At 33.2% G+C, this 17,483-nt stretch overlaps 3 protein-coding genes across 5 annotated transcripts in view; 1 reads left to right on the forward strand and 2 right to left on the reverse strand.

Annotated features, from left to right (window-relative positions):
- Window positions 1-4,295, forward strand: part of LOC108744976 — a 26,292-nt gene extending 21,997 nt beyond the window's left edge. Inside the window, exons 4-5 of the mRNA XM_025981811.1 lie at window positions 1,847-2,132; window positions 2,453-4,295. Coding sequence (XP_025837596.1) covers window positions 1,847-2,132; window positions 2,453-4,295 — 2,129 coding nt within the window. The remainder of the gene's footprint in view (window positions 1-1,846; window positions 2,133-2,452) is intronic.
- Window positions 4,296-5,268: 973 nt separating this feature from the next.
- LOC108744977 (glycine dehydrogenase (decarboxylating), mitochondrial) lies at window positions 5,269-10,154 on the reverse strand. The gene is made up of 4 exons (XM_018480975.1): window positions 9,896-10,154; window positions 9,748-9,826; window positions 9,337-9,600; window positions 5,269-7,985 (listed from the first exon to the last, which is right to left on the reverse strand). The coding sequence occupies exons 1-4, from the start codon at window positions 10,073-10,075 to the stop codon at window positions 5,548-5,550; spliced, it is 2,961 nt and encodes a 986-aa protein (XP_018336477.1). The 5' UTR covers window positions 10,076-10,154; the 3' UTR covers window positions 5,269-5,547.
- Window positions 10,155-11,604: 1,450 nt separating this feature from the next.
- Window positions 11,605-16,561, reverse strand: LOC108744946 (ADP-ribosylation factor-like protein 6-interacting protein 1). Of its 3 annotated transcripts, XM_025981718.1 has the most exons (6): window positions 16,415-16,561; window positions 16,242-16,357; window positions 12,701-12,734; window positions 12,494-12,608; window positions 12,178-12,434; window positions 11,605-12,120 (listed from the first exon to the last, which is right to left on the reverse strand). In XM_025981718.1, the coding sequence occupies exons 1-6, from the start codon at window positions 16,424-16,426 to the stop codon at window positions 11,902-11,904; spliced, it is 753 nt and encodes a 250-aa protein (XP_025837503.1). In that variant the 5' UTR covers window positions 16,427-16,561; the 3' UTR covers window positions 11,605-11,901. The 3 variants fall into 3 exon arrangements, with proteins under 3 accessions (XP_025837503.1, XP_018336433.1, XP_018336434.1); XM_018480931.1 differs by lacking the exons at window positions 16,242-16,357; window positions 16,415-16,561 and adding an exon at window positions 12,908-13,054 and having other exon boundaries at window positions 12,701-12,850; XM_018480932.2 differs by lacking the exons at window positions 12,701-12,734; window positions 16,242-16,357; window positions 16,415-16,561 and adding an exon at window positions 12,908-13,053.
- Between the last annotated feature and the right edge of the window lie 922 nt (window positions 16,562-17,483).

Consider the following 17,483-nt stretch of genomic DNA (forward strand, 5'->3'; position numbering starts at 1 on the left):
TAGGTTAGGTTATCGGGTTTTGTTCAAGTGACCACCCTCTTTCGATCCCTTACCTCCACCCGCTTGAAAATAATTATTTTATTGAATTTTATTTGAACTATAGTGTATGAAAATTGTCAAAATAATCAAATTTCAACCCCCATAACTTTTTATGGGGGTGAGACCGCCGCAAAAATTTTATGGGGTTTTACTCAGGTGACCACCCTCTTTCGATCCCGCCTACACCCATCTCCTTCGGGGCGGGGGCCATCATCTAACCCCCATAAATTTTTATGGGGGTGAGACCGCCACGAACTTTTTATGGTATAGTGGTGGGGGAGACCTCCTCTTTCGATCCCACCCACTACTACCCCCTTAGGGGGTGGGGGCCATCATCTAAACCTTTACCGTGATTTCTTTTTGTCTGACTTCCCAGGTATCGAAAGCAAGCAAGTAAATGCATACCAAAAGTATTTAAAAGAGACTACAGAACCAACTTTGTGTCACGTACCTATTTTACTGCACGATGGGTCTTGTAAGGATGTTTATGTTTGTTTCAGATGCTCATGAAAAATCGAACTTGCGATTTTCTATCGATCCGGCGCATGGAGAATCGGGCTTTTCCCAATGGAAAACTGCTATGAAAATGGTTGTGCAACTTCCGGAAGGCATTCCCGCCGAATTCCGTAAAAAATTGTGGATAAACTTATCGGAAAAGTATTTGTCGTCGCGAAACGTAAACTGGAATAAAGTCGAGGCGGAATGTTTCAGCGAATGGGCGAATCCTGCTGACACAGAACTTGACGTTCAAATCGTCAAGGATTTACATAGGACAGGATGCAGTTTATTTTGTGGAGAAAACGGCCAGGAAAAACAAGCAATCTTGAAGAAGGTGCTTCTGGCTTATGCCAGGTGGAACAAACATGTTGGTAAGTAAAAGGAAACTGAATATAAATCAAATATCTTTTCGTTTGGAATTATCATCAAAATAAGTACACTTTTTCTCTTAAAACAATTCATTGAATTATCAACAAAATTTCTATTTATTTCTTAAATAATACTACCGGAAAATGTTATAAAATTTTGGGAAATCCTATCTGCATATTAAGGGCACTTTTCTCTAAGTGTTAATTAACAAATTGGTACCTGTTGTATTCGGCGATTATTATTACACCAGTACCTCTGGTACCCGATCTTTTTCGAAGCCCAATAGTACTTCCGAGTTCTAGCATTTGATGGTTCCTTTAACTAATTCCCAGCAACACCTACGTCTTGAAGGTCATATAATTTCACTGGATCTGAACAACTGTGGTTCCTAATAGTTCGTTAGGTTTTTAAATGTGGTTTTAATTTTGGTTATAGCACTTTTTATAACATGATCCTTGGTTAATTTATTTTTAAATTATTAATCGTTAATATTGAGTTATTTATCTTTAAATCAAATAACTACAAAAGCAAAATCAAAAGTATGCATTTTAACAATAGAGTCTCTTGTGACTTGAAATTTTTATATAAATTGATGAACGGTATCACAGATTGTTCAATGCTTTGTAACGAATTAATTGTGAGCTACATTGTTGATGCGATTCAAATTTAACTGTATAATTGACGTATAGTCCGTTATGTTTCGAAATAAAATAAAATAAAATAATTAACTTATAGAAGTTAAACATTGCCAAAGCTGCTTGCACTAGTATTGTTTTACAATTTCAATAACGCGATTAAGGAACATCCTGACTGTGACCAAAGACAATAGGGCTTCCATTAAATTCAATCAACTTTGTCATTTGTCGTTAGATTCATGCGTTTTCGGGTATATTGCATGAGCGTTTGTCTGAACGTTATGAGATTTTTTTTTTAATTCCAGGTTACTGTCAGGGATTTAACATGCTAGCTGCTCTTATTCTACAAGTGACCGAAGGATGTGAATCTGATGCCTTGAAAATAATGATATTTTTAATAGAAGGTGTTCTTCCTGAATCTTATTTTGCTGATAGTCTACGAGGACTTTCGGTCGACATGGTTGTCTTTAGAGAATTTATGAAAACGCGATTGCCTCAGCTTTCGAACCATCTGGAGAAACTGCAACATACCACCAACGATGGAAGTATCAGCTATGAACCACCTCTAACCAACGTCTTTACTATGCAGTGGTAAAAAAATTGTATTTGCAGAAAATTTTATTTTATTGAAACCCGTTAGTCATTTATTTTTCAAAATTAATTTTTTTTAATAGTCAGATAATCCTCAGATATAAAGGAACTTTTATTCCTATTTCAACTCATAAACCTATCAAAAAATAGTTACCCTCAAAGAGGAGTGCTTCTTCTCCTTCTTCTTTCTGATCTTCCTCATATTGAGTCCATTTTAATCTTTAATCTTTTTCAATAATCACTTGGTTGACATATTTCAACTAATTATCCAGTTGGAATAAAAAAAACGTCTCCAATTGGTATACAATCCATTTTTACAGGTTTCTCACGATATTTTGCAACTGTCTACCTCACACGACGGTCCTGAGGGTCTGGGACTTAATTTTTTTAGAAGGGAATGACATCTTGTTGAGAGCTGCCCTGTGCATATGGCAACTTCTAGAAGAACGAATAATGACAGTCAGAAATGCTGACGAATTCTACTGCATCATGGGAGTATTGACGCGAGAAATGTTAGAACTAGACCTGGTGGATGCCAACGTGTTGGTGGAATTGATCACGGAGATGGGTCCATTAAAAGAGTTACGAAACCTAAGAGAGAAATATTTGTACAATATCAACCCATGGGCACCATCAAGTAATAGTAACGCCTGTGAAGTGGATCGTCAATTGAAACTGTACCAGAAGGAGAACCTAAAACTTGACATAAGTGCTTTGAAAAAGCAGTACCTTAAACTGAAGCACAGACAAAGGCAAGCCCATATAATATTTACTGCGGCAATCAACAAGCAACCACCTCCCAGTACTCCGCCCATCGCTATTAACCATTTACTGCTCGGAAAAAGTGCTATTCTACCCTCCAAACGTATCGGGCCCCCAAAGGGATCCATTCCACCACCAAGACAATTACCAATTCCAGAAAAAGAAATCACTACTAGTGATACTTTGCTTTGGAGGGACGCGGAGCCAAGAAAACTTTCTACATCTTCTTCTTCCTCATCTGATACAGAATTATGTGATGATTCAGATGATAATGAGGATTTGGAAGAGAAAACAGTTGTTTCCGAAATCAAAAACGCCGAAGTAAATGACGATAGAAACAATTATGAATCTGAAATAAGTAATAATTTATTGGTAGATTTAGGCGAAGACCAATTTGTTCCATCCAGTTCCAACCTTCCTACAACTCCAGTTAAGGAAACTAAGGAAGATGACGAAAAAATACTCAAAATTGAAACCGCAGAATGTTCCGATGATTCAGAACTGGATGAACTGTATTTCGAACAGTTTTTGCAAAAAAGAGTCGAAACGTTAAAGAACACTGATGTCACCCCTGCTGAAGAAGACACACAAGAAGCAAATCGGATAGGTCCAAAAGAAAGTCGCCAGAGGGCTTTAGAAATAATTCAAGAAAACTCATTGATTTTACATCGGATTTTACAATGTCAACAGCAAACAAATTCTTCTGAAATGAACTCGCCCGAAAAACCTGACATAATCAAAGAAAAAGAGGAAGAAGACATCCATTTCAACAACTTCAAGGAACATCTTCCTTTCGGAACAATATCAGACTATACATATAAATATATTGAAGAAGAAGAACAATCAACAGTGTTAGAAAGTATGTCCAAAATAAAGGATCCATGTTCTCCTATTGTTTCAAAAGATTTAGAAAGTCAGTTGTACGATATAGATCTCTCTTATCAAGACGATAACAGAAGTAGGTCTCCCCCGAAGTTACCTGAATTCGACTTCACGTTCAACACGTCATCAGTCAAAGAAGCTCCCTCGCCGTCCAAAAACTACTTCGAAGATTCAGAATCCAAGAAGGATTTGAGCAAAAACGAATTAGACAATGACTATTCGCGAGCTTTAGAGAAGAAATACGAAGAACTGGTTTTGAAGCCGAGACGACCGAGCTTTTTAGACATTTCTTCTTATGAAAAGGACAATGAAGATGATACCGACCGATACAACACAAAAAGTAACGAGAAGACTGAAGAAATAGGTAATGGTCAAACTGTTAACTTAACGGAGAAACGATATTATCCCCTGAAGAAATCGCCTAGTAAATCTCCAACGTCTGACCCTTTCCCCGTTCGTATACTTTCTAGACAAAATAAAGACGTCTGTATTCGTTTAGGGCTTTATAAAAAATCGTAATTTTTGTATAAATGCGGAATACTACTACGGAATGCTTATTTTGAAGCAAGTCTTACGATAAATTACGTCACATCCAGGAGTTATTATGACCAACTGATTAGGTACCATTTAAAAACGAAAATCGAAACTTTAAGTAGAAATAAAACAGAACTATGACTTTATTTGGTGCTTCAAAATTCTTTTACCAATATTGCACTAACCGATTTTTGCCATGTTTTAAATTTCTTAATAATAATTAATAATTAACGAATAACCAATCAGAACCCATAATCTTCGTACCTATTAGAAAAGAAGTCGTAAGGTATGTATGTTCAATTGTTACCCATTGGGATTCACCGCATTTTCCTTGTAATAATGTAAGAGAGCATTGATTGGTTAATTAATTTAATTCTTAGTACGAATTAGGTACCCGATAATAAAATAAAAAAATTGATAATGAAAAGACGTAAAGCGTCTTTACGTCTTTAATGAAGGATTTTAGAAACAATCGGTTTAATACCTTCCAAATAATTGATAATTAATATTTAACCAACCGGAAGATGTTTGATTTATTGAAAACAAGAAGGGGTAGATTATCTGTTGTTGTTGTTACCATGGTTCATTAATTTATTTTTTCAAATGGAAAAGAACCCTATTGTACCTAATTAGTTAATTTTAATTTTTTAAATTATTAATTAATTATAATGAATCAAACACATAATTTCATTTAAACGCCCTCTGCCCATTTCATGTTACAGTTAAATTCGAAAAAAAAATATCAGTGGTCATAATTAAATCTGGACGAAACGTTGGATTTATTTATCTAACAAAAAAATATACGGAAATATGTTTGTATTTTCTGTATACGCAACTAACTAAAATTAATAAGGTGCTGTGTTAATCCTGTAGGAAGACAAATCAGCAAAAAAACAATAATATTTTCCTTAAAAAGTTGTTAACGTATTGTTCAATAAATAATAAAAATTATTACCGATATGGATAAAGTTTGTTTATTTCTAAATACCATATAAACCTTTCGTACACAACATCCGTACATATAGGTAGGTATACAGTATGAATTACCTTGACGTTTGTTTTTATTATTTCTAGTATCAGAAAAGAAAAATAAAATCTCACAAAATGTAACAATCAATAAAATATATAATTTAAAAAATTATTCAACTGTAAAATGTTGCCGCTTTGATCTAAATATTTTATTTCTATTAAAGTCAGTATAACATGAGACGAATGTTTGTTCATCTTTATCATTTAATTAGTAGTTGTATTCAGGCAAAACAGGTGGGCAAGTACACACCAAATGTTTATCTCCATAAATGTCATCAATTCTAGCGACACTGGGCCAAATTTTCGTTTCAGGTCTAACAAAAGGGGCCGGAAAAGCGGCCTGCTCTCTAGTATAAGGTCTCTCCCAGTTACTACAAACCACTTGTTCTTGCGTATGTGGTGCCATTTTTAAAGGATTCATCCTAATTTCCAGCCTGCCTTCTTCTATGTCTCTTATTTCTTGCCTTATCGTGATCATAGCCTCACAAAACCTATCGAGTTCCTGTTTGTCCTCCGATTCCGTCGGTTCAATCATCAACGTCCCTGGGACCGGCCAAGACATCGTCGGTGCATGAAACCCGAAATCCATAAGTCTTTTCGCTATGTCAGCTACCTCAATGTTAGCTGTCTTCTTAAAGTCTCTACAATCGATTATAAACTCGTGGGCAATAAGTTTAGAAGTCGAACATTTAAATAGGGTCGTGTAATGCGACTCCAAGCGAGCACTCATGTAATTTGCGTTCAGTATTGCCACTTGGGTGGCTTTCTTAAGACCCCTTGGACCCATCATCTTAATATATGCCCAACTAATAGGAAGGATGGCCGAAGAACCGAACGGAGCGGCGCTAACCGGACCTGCGGTTGCTGCCGAATGAGGATTGACCACAGGATGACCTGGGAGAAACGGAATCAGATGTTTTTTGACCCCTATAGGACCCATTCCTGGACCACCACCACCATGTGGAATGCAAAAGGTCTTGTGCAGGTTCAAGTGTGATACATCGCTTCCATAATCGCCAGGTCTGCATAATCCTACTTGTGCGTTCATATTTGCCCCATCCAAATAGACTTGCCCCCCGTTTTTGTGAATGACCTCACAAATGTCCGCTATGGTCTCCTCAAAAACGCCGTTTGTTGAGGGATATGTTATCATAAGACATGAAAGGCGATTTCGGAATTTTTCCGCTTTTGCCATTAAATCGTCAACATCCACCGATCCATTTTGCCTAATTTTGACGGGCTCCACCCGCATTCCTGCCATTTGGGCACTAGCAGGATTCGTCCCGTGGGCACTTACAGGAATCAAACACACATCCCTGTGCTTGTCACCCCGAGCTTCGTGATAGCATTGTATAGCACGTAGTCCTGCGTATTCTCCTTGAGCACCACTGTTTGGCTGAAAACTTATCTTGTCGTAACCCGTTACGGAACACAAATCCTTTTCCAGTTCCGCAAACAACTGCTGATATCCTTCGGTCTGGTCCAACGGTGAAAATGGATGAATATCTGTAAAATGCTGAAACGAACATGGCATCATTTCGGTTGTAGAGTTCAGCTTCATGGTACAAGAGCCCAAAGGTATCATGGAATGAACCAACGATATGTCCTTGTTTTCTAACGTCTTCATGTAACGAACAATCCTCGTTTCGGAATGATGCGAATTGAAAACCGAATGGGTTAAGAAAGGCGAGGTTCTTTTGAATGGTGAATTTGTTATGGACACTTTCATGATCTCTGGTTCTTCGTTTTGGACAAGACCGTCGACGTTGTTGCCTGACGCGAAACAATAAAACAAGTCGTTTACGTCTTCGACTGTAACAGTCTCATCCAATGAGACACCCACAGCCCCGTCATCGTAGTATCTCAAATTTATTTTCTTTTCCATTGCTCTACTCCTTATCTCGTCGACGCTTATTTTTGGCTCGATCCTTAGTGTATCGAAGAACGTACTTTTCTGTGTCTCGTGACCATCTTTTTTAAGACCGTGGTTCAGAACAAGCGTATTATTGTGGACATTGGAAGCAATGTCTTTAAGTCCCTGTGGACCATGATAAACTGCGAACATGGCCGCCATATTTGCTAGAAGTGCCTGAGCAGTGCAGATGTTACTTGTGGCTTTGTCTCTTCTGATATGTTGCTCCCTTGTTTGTAAAGCTAAACGATAAGCGTCCCTTCCAGAGGCGTCCCTTGTAACGCCTATCATTCTTCCCGGCATCAGTCTTACCAGCGATTGATTGCAAGAGAAAAATCCAGCGTGTGGTCCACCATAACCTAATGGTACACCGAATCTTTGAGACGTTCCAATGGCTATGTCAGCTCCAAATTCAGAAGGTGGTCTTAGTAATGTCAGACTTAGTAAGTCTGTTGCACAACAGACCAAAGTACCGTGAGAATGGGCCTGTTCTGAAACGGAACTGAAGTCCAACACATTTCCTTCAGTGTCAGGGTATTGGATCATCACTCCAGCTACGTCATGATTTGAGAAGTCAGTATCGAAAACGTCTACAGTCTCAACGTCCAATCCTAGGGAAGTTAAACGGGTTTCTATAACTGATATTGTCTGAGGGTGGAGTTTCTTGGATACGAAAAGTTTTCTTCTCTTAGTGTGGCGATAGCAAAGAGATAATGCTTCTGCAGCTGCGGTACCTGCAAGTTTAATTTAATATATTCTTAAATCAGTCATTACTGTTTGTAATTGTCTAAAAGTACAAAGTTATTTACTCAAAAGTTCAGTTTGCATCACATATTGACGTTAGGGGTTGTTCATAAAATACGTTCGCAAATAAGGAATATAGAAGGGTATTACTTAGCGTGACGAGGTGTGACGATCTATGACAAAGGAATGAAATGTGGCGTTCGCAGTTCATCAATTTTGTTAACTTGGCAGTTCTTAAAATTTTTCATTACGATAGAAAGTCATTCTCAGTACTACTTTTAATCAGAAGAAATCGTTTATAGGGAGTATGGAGTGTTAAAGGGGTCGCTGAAGGTGTGACAGCGTGACGAAAGGAGTAGGGTCAAAAAAGGTGAAATTCTAAGTGACGTATTTTATGGATGACGCCTTAGTACTGAATAAAAACTAGCCTGAATGAAAATGTTGCATTAAAATTCATATAAAGTATTCTTATCTATCGTTAGTTCGGCATAGGTACTTTTTGAACATTCTCTTGCTCCCTTCTTTTGACTTATAATTACGATCTTACAAAGGAGAAGAATTTGAAATTAAGAGTCAATATGTTTAAGTAAAACTAAAATACTGGTATGCAAGGGAAGAAAAAGTAGAGGAAGAGCGAATATAAAGATAGGAGATGAAAAATTAGAAGAAGTGGCTGATTTTAGATACCTAGGAAGTCAGATAAGTGAGGATGGAAGGAGTAGTAGGGATATAAAGCAGAGGATAGCGCAGGGTCGTGTCGCCTTTAATAAAAACAAGTCACTTCTATGCTCGCGAACGGTTAATTTAGAAATACAAAAAAGGTTGTTAAAGGTGTATGTTTGGAGCACGGCGTTGTACGGGTGCGAAACATGGACAGTGGGAGCGGCGGAAAAGAAAAGGTTAGAAGCGTTCGAAATGTGGTGTTATAGGGGGATGATGAGGATAACGTAGGCAGAAAAGGTTAGAAATGAGGAGGTATTGGAAAGAATAGGAGAACAGAGGACTCTGCGGAAGACAATAAAAAATAGGCGAGATAGGTTGGTAGGACACCTTCTCAGGCATGAAGGACTAGTCAGAGACATATTAGAGGCAGAAACAGGAGTTAGGAGGGGTAGAGGTAGTCCTAGATTAGATTACTGTTCGCAAATAGTTAAGGATGTGGGCCGTTCTAGTTTTAGGGAAATGCGAAGTTTAGCTCAGGATAGGAAAGAGTGGAGGTACGTGTCCAACCAGTCTTAAGACTGATGACCTTATGATGATGATGATGTTTAAATTAATTTCCCAAAAAGACTGCGACATGAACAATTTTTACGATCCTGGAGAAGTATTTATCTTTGGTACCTTCGTCTAGCAACGACGCATTGGCAACCTCCAATCCAGTCAATTCAGATATCATAGTTTGATAATTAAGTAACCCTTCCAAACGTCCTTGTGCTACTTCCGGTTGATAAGGGGTGTAATTAGTAGTCCACCCAGGATTTTCGAAAATGTTCCTCATTATCGTATGAGGTACACAACAATTGTGGTACCCCATACCAATGTACGACCTCCATATTTGATTCTTTTCCGCAATAGTACGGATCCTTTTAATTAAATCATATTCCCCTAAAAATAATTTCGCTCAATTGAAATATTTTTTTTAATTACTAAAGACGTAATCAAAAAACGATATATATTATCTCAAGAACATATTTTTTTTAATTATTAACATTTTTATAGGTAAATAATTTTTTACGCACGTGTCAGCCTTACCTGTGGGTTCTTCGATTTCCAAAGGTTTTGTAAGTCGGATATTTTTTGGAACAGCAGCATCTGTTAGATGATCTAAACTCTACAAAATTAAAGTCGTTTCAACTCCACTTCTTTTAAAGAATTAATAAGATAAAGCTTTTATCTAAACCTTGTATCCCAAGAAGTCCAACATGCTGATTATGTCCCGATCCCTAGGGCCTATGTGTCTACTTTCAAACTCATCTTTTTTTAATGCAAAAGCTTTTTCCCTTATTAAAGACCTGGATAAAAACCTCTTAATCGAGATATTTCTAAAACTGTGTCGTCTAAATAAAAGGGCACCACTCATTTTTTTTTAATTTAAAATTTAATGAATGAAATTAACTTATTATATTAACGAGTACTTAAAATACAGTGAATATTTTCTATTAAGCGATTACCTAAACAGTTTCTTCAATGTCAAAGGCCATGAAGATAATATTGAGTAATTTACATTACGATATACAAGCTAGTAAATATTGTTTTTAGATTTTAACGAATATCTTCAGTAATATACATGATGTGTTTCTGACAATTTAAAAACTTAAACTTAAATTATGAATTAGGTAAATGAAGATGACCCATCAAGTGCGAATTCGACAAAAAGTCATAAAGACCTAAAGTATTATCGAAAAAAGGTGCACTTCTGAATTCCCTTTATAAAGCCCTTTTTAAAATATACTCTTCGCGATCTACAAAAAATCTAGCTTCCATTTCGTTCCTCTATATACTTATTTTCAAGTTTTAAACTGAAATCATCAGCTATATGAAAAAAGTAGTGATTTAAGAAAGGTTCTTATATTTTCATTATAAAATACGGAACGGTAAAATTATTTTGATGCTTACTACAAAGTAGACAAATTATTTTTTAATTTAAATAAAGGGACTGCTATTTTTACAATTTTTTATTTTTGAGTAATTTTACTCCTTCAAATTAAAGATATTAGATACCTTATAAACTTACTGTTTTTTCACAAATCTAACAATTTAGAAACTATTTTATTAAATAGCTAATAGTCTAATAAATCTGTTTTTTTTTTAATTAGCTAAAGTATTGTAGAAATATAAGAAGATATTGGAAGGTGATTCAATATATTAATTTTAAATATAAAGAGGTTTAATTAATTATTACTTTTATTTTCAAAAATATTAAATTAAGAGACGTATGCTACCATCTAACGTCAAAAATATGAAACGAACTGCTTTACTTTATTGAATCAGCGGAGCCACTATCGTAATACGAATTCAATTCACTTGAGGGTATACATAAACTAAACATTAAGTTTTTTATTAAATTAAATAAAATATAGCTCCTAATCCGTGCCTTTATGATCATAAATAATTCTCAATAGTTTAACACCCTTTTTTTTAAAATAACTTGTTTGTTTTTGCTAAAATATCCGCCTGTAGTAATCATTGTGTTATTGAGTTTTTATTTTATATAAAAAATGGAAACATATTTATTAAAAACAAAAAACCAGTTAAATAAGAGTTTGACTAGCACGCCGGAAGTTCTATATTTAACAATTGGGTAGGTACATTCTTTATTATAAAATTTTCGAAAACATATGTATAATTTCTTTAATTAATTCCATGAATTAACAACCCTCCTCCGCAGTCGAATAAAAATACGTTCACATAATAAATAAACTAGTATTTTGATAATTTTTTAAATATGGAATTCAAAATTGTGGAAAAATGTTTATATTCTCAGCAAGGATCTATTTCGAGTATATTTAAAAGTCAAAATTCATCCAAAAGTATTCTACAAATTTTAACAATGAAATGATCTTTTTTTTTTTTGAAATACAGAATCCGAAAATAATAAAACGTAAAATCCACGCAACACGACTTTATTTAACAATTCAATATATAGTGACAAACAAATACTTAAACTAATAAGTAATTACTAAAAGTAAATGTAACAGTTGACAAATTATCATAGGTACATGTATATAGTAATTGGTCATTACTATTCAAACACGTTAATCAGTCTCCATTTTGTACTTTTCAATCCAAATTTACATACATACACTTCATCATCATAAAGCTAACACGCAAGAAAAGAAAATTACATTTCAAAGATGAAATACATTTTTTAACTAAAAGGAAAGAATCAAACAATCCAAAATGTGTTTATTCCTTTTTTGCATGTCCAACTTTGTTTTTTAAATTGTCTGCAATGCCAGAAAACGCTTGTGTAATAATTGCTCCATACTTTTGCAGCATTCCATTGTGCAACATTCCGGGAATAAGCAAAGTCGATGTAATAAATATGTACGTCAGAAACAAATTGTTGAACAAATTTCCAATATAAGCCATAGAAATCAATGTAACAATGGTGCACAAATAGAACTGTAATAGAGGAAAATTAAAGAATTTAAAACAAGTGTGATAAGAAATAAGTGTTACCAATTTGGGGCGATCTGTTCTCATTTTGTAATATGTAATAAGAGAAAATTGCAACTTTGTTTTGTATATAACAAGTGATCTACAAATCCCTTCAAACTCCATCTCTTTTTTAGCTGTCCAAGAGTCAGGTTTGTAAATACTGGATATTAATAATGGTACTAAATAATCACTTATTGTCAGTGTTAATCCCAAGAGAGAGAATGTTGTTAGGATGCTTGGATCTAATAACCATAATACAAGAAAAAGCAATGTGGAACCTACGAAAAACATTATGAAACAGGAACTCCACTAAGGAACAGCTATTTATTAGAGTTACCACCCAGTACAGCTCCGGGATACCAATTCTTTTCCCATTTTAACACGGAACTCAGTGGTAAGACAATCTCCCTCCAGTTTTCTAACGTTCGTTTTAATTTTCTAATCTCTAGTTCCTAATAAATCACAAAAATGTAATTCTTTTAAATAATAAAATTACACAATTGAGACAAATAAACAAAACAAAAAATATTTTGATTATGTATACCAAATCGTATAGTTCAAAAGTGCTAATTATCGATCTTTGGTCATCAATAAGGCTTTCAGAGAACGAATACAAATCGTCAGTTAAATTTCGTGTATCAGTGAGATTATTTTCAATCTTAAGTTTTAAACCTTCTCCATTATCTTCTTTAGACTGTCAGATAAACGGTTAAAAAAAATAATAATTCATTCCTATTTTCTTTATACTTACTTGATCAGCCATCTCTAGACTAAATTTAAACTATATATAACTGTTAAATTAACAGAAATATTAATGAAATCAAGAAAAATTCGGTAACAGTTTTGGATCTAACAAAGGTGACACCGTTTGACAGTTATTCGAAAATGTCACAAACATGTCACAAAACAAACCGACATCTATACCACAACAGAAATAGTATTGTACAGTTCCATACATAAAAATTGACCCTACCATTTTCTAAACAAAATAATATAACAATTAAAAATGAAGCTATAGTCAACCAAGAAAAATTAATCCGCAATACTTGCAAATAAACAAAAAAGGTCATTTTCTTTCAAAACATTTATTAACGAAGTACCTACTTAAAAGATATCCATATACAGAATAAATATTTCAAATATTTTTACAATAAATTAGTAAAGTAAGCGTTGAAAGTGGTATATATCAATTTCCCTTCTGATTGGTCGATGAGTGCTCTTCTGTTGTTTATCTACATCTATTATACATAATGGATGGTAGTTATTAATGGTGTCGGTACAAATTTATTAATCATATTATTTAAAAAATTGTTCATATTTGTCGAAATGTGTACCACAAAAAGCTAGATACATTAGGTATGTACCTACAGTAGCAATAACTATATTTTGCAGTTTCCATTTATTTCTTTTTTAACCACGGTGATCACTCTGCAAAAAAATATATTTAATGAAGTTGAATTAATGACGAATTGTGAAGTAGATTATATTTGCTGTATTTACAGTAGTTCATTACTACATTTAATGAACTGCCCATCTATAATAGGTATTTAAAAAAGCATCTCTTATTATTTAAAGTAATTATGGAAAACATTTTTTATGGTAATAAAACAAGTAGGCATTGTCCGCGAATAATTTGGCAAACCTGCACTTCCATCTCTAGTGCGGCAAGTCAAGTGAATGTAATATCACAAAACTAAGCTCGTAGGTTTTTAGTAAAATAATATTTTCATTAAGTGTGTTAATAGAAAAATTTTGCTAAATTTTGTTAAGCTAGCGATCACATATATTCAGGTATGATTTTTAACTACTTACAATTTACCTACCATAATTTATTCATTTTATAAAAAATATCCATCTATTAATTCTACTTAACCAAGATGGATAGACCCATTGTTGAAGGGTTTGAAAAACAAAAATTATTAACATGGAGGGTATTTTTAATTTAGTTTCTTTTTTAATTAAATAAATACATTATTTCCAAACGAGCAAATAAATAGGAAACGACAAGGAAAATTAAAAACTCTTGATTTTTTGAGCTTTGAAAAATGGCAATGATATATAAATATATAAATCTCTTCGGTGTAATGCAATTTTTCTAAATAAATACGATAAATTGACTAAACCCATCATAAAATAAACGATGTATTATTATTTAATGCATTACTTTATGAAGTGTTTATGTAGCTACACAAATATGTTTATTTGGCAAGCCTGTATCTCCTTCTTTCTTCCGTGATAATGCAAGTGATCATTGCATACCAAAATAAGCTCCTAGTTTTCTAGTAATATATATTTGCAAAATGTGCGGTGATAAAACGATATTCATTAAAACTACTTCAGTTAACGAGTACGTACACTTGGGTATGATTTTTATGTTATTACAATATACTACATCTTATTGTTTTATAAAAAAATGCTATCATATTTGATCNATTACAATATTAATTAGGCATTAATTACACAATAAACAAACAATTCTTTTTTAATATTAGTAGAATTTTGTGACAGCAAAAAAATATGCAGACTTCTGCACAATATGCGGAAGCAGTTCCACTTAAAAACTGCTACTAAAGAGAAATATTATAAAATATAGTCAATACTCGATGATGTCTTATTCACACTGTCGAGTGTCTATTGTAATTTGAATTGAGAACAGAATGGTAAAAAGCAGCAAATGTATTTTTTCTGGAATATTTTGGGGCACCACATAAAAAAATTGATTTTTCTCATTTTGAAAGTAAGGAAAAATTAGTAAAGTGAAATTTATTCCTAAATTGTTGTAAGCAGGACATTAAACAAAACAACTACCATATTATAAGTATTTTTTACCTTTTTTTTGCATTCGTATTAACAGTTGATCAATATTTTGAAGCGAAAATAGAAAACATTAATAAAAAACTGAGCAGAAAATAAATTTTGAAGAGAGAACATGAACATCAGTTTTCCCCATGAAGTCCCAATGTTTACAGTTTTTACCTTTTTTCCATGCTGCTCAATTCAGGTGTTCTTCCCATGTGCTAGCAACACTGTAGAAATAAATTGCTTTCTGTAGGGTAGATGGCGTGAACCTTACAAACAGCGGATAATAAATAAACGTTGCAATGAAAATACAGTTTTATCTTTTATAAATAATTTATAAAAGTAATTTTATCTTTAATTGTATCACTTCTCGATGTTAGGCAACCTGTCTGTCTTTTCTTACAACTGGCAACGGTGCATTTTAAAACGACAGTTAAACATTCATTTTAAAGGAAGCACATTTTTAAGCTTGTTCTAAGTAAAGTGTTAGTGGATGAATAATATGTGTTATCAGGTATGCTAGATTTTGTTTAATACATCTTCAAATGTTTTACTATTTTGTAAACAGTACATCCAGTTTTAAATAAGTCGTTTATAATAACATGAGGAATGGGTGGGGGGAGTTACTAGTTAGAATTAAGAGCCTAGTATTATGGTCTTTTGCAAAAATTGCTAAAAGTTTACTGAATTATTTTTATTATTTGATATTTACGAGTGTAACTGGCATAATACACTTTTGAGGAAATTGCAAGTAGCAACAAAATTTATTTTAACCTTTTTAATCACTACCTAACTTTCATAACTTGCCTCTGAATTCCTGCTGTTCAAAAAAGTAAATCTTACAGTTTGTGTTAAAAAGCAGGACTTTTTCCTTCTTGATATTCGATAAGAAACGAAATATTTAAACTAAGGTCGTGTTGTGATGCTAACAATATATAAAATATAAGGATATGTAGCTAAATTGTGTCATTGAAATACTTCATAAATAGCTGAATAGTTTCAAGTGTACAAATAATGCTGTAGTATTGTCTATACTCTTGAAAATTATTAGTTGAAACAATAATTATTGTTACGTGATTTATTAAGTATTCTGTTCAAACTATATCCCTACGCTCTTATTTTTTTCATACTGAAACGTTATTTTGTTTTTATGAAATGACTTATACAAAAACAATTTATGATTTTGATACGCATTTAAGTTTTTTAATTAATTAAGATAAAACAGCCACTGTTAAATTTAACTACCAGTCACACTACAAAAAGTAATGCAAGTGCTAATTATCGATCTTTGGTCATCAATAAGGCTTTCAGAGAACGAATACAAATCGTCAGTTAAATTTCGTGTATCAGTGAGATTATTTTCAATCTTAAGTTTTAAACCTTCTCCATTATCTTCTTTAGACTGTCAGATAAACGGTTAAAAAAAATAATAATTCATTCCTATTTTCTTTATACTTACTTGATCAGCCATCTCTAGACTAAATTTAAACTATATATAACTGTTAAATTAACAGAAATATTAATGAAATCAAGAAAAATTCGGTAACAGTTTTGGATCTAACAAAGGTGACACCGTTTGACAGTTATTCGAAAATGTCACAAACATGTCACAAAACAAACCGACATCTATACCACAACAGAAATAGTATTGTACAGTTCCATACATAAAAATTGACCCTACCATTTTCTAAACAAAATAATATAACAATTAAAAATGAAGCTATAGTCAACCAAGAAAAATTAATCCGCAATACTTGCAAATAAACAAAAAAGGTCATTTTCTTTCAAAACATTTATTAACGAAGTACCTACTTAAAAGATATCCATATACAGAATAAATATTTCAAATATTTTTACAATAAATTAGTAAAGTAAGCGTTGAAAGTGGTATATATCAATTTCCCTTCTGATTGGTCGATGAGTGCTCTTCTGTTGTTTATCTACATCTATTATACATAATGGATGGTAGTTATTAATGGTGTCGGTACAAATTTATTAATCATATTATTTAAAAAATTGTTCATATTTGTCGAAATGTGTACCACAAAAAGCTAGATACATTAGGTATGTACCTACAGTAGCAATAACTATATTTTGCAGTTTCCATTTATTTCTTTTTTAACCACGGTGATCACTCTGCAAAAAAATATATTTAATGAAGTTGAATTAATGACGAATTGTGAAGTAGATTATATTTGCTGTATTTACAGTAGTTCATTACTACATTTAATGAACTGCCCATCTATAATAGGTATTTAAAAAAGCATCTCTTATTATTTAAAGTAATTATGGAAAACATTTTTTATGGTAATAAAACAAGTAGGCATTGTCCGCGAATAATTTGGCAAACCTGCACTTCCATCTCTAGTGCGGCAAGTCAAGTGAATGTAATATCACAAAACTAAGCTCGTAGGTTTTTAGTAAAATAATATTTTCATTAAGTGTGTTAATAGAAAAATTTTGCTAAATTTTGTTAAGCTAGCGATCACATATATTCAGGTATGATTTTTAACTACTTACAATTTACC

Source organism: Agrilus planipennis, unplaced genomic scaffold (assembly GCF_000699045.2).
Source record: "Agrilus planipennis isolate EAB-ADULT unplaced genomic scaffold, Apla_2.0 scaffold42, whole genome shotgun sequence".
NCBI lineage: Eukaryota > Metazoa > Arthropoda > Insecta > Coleoptera > Buprestidae > Agrilus > Agrilus planipennis.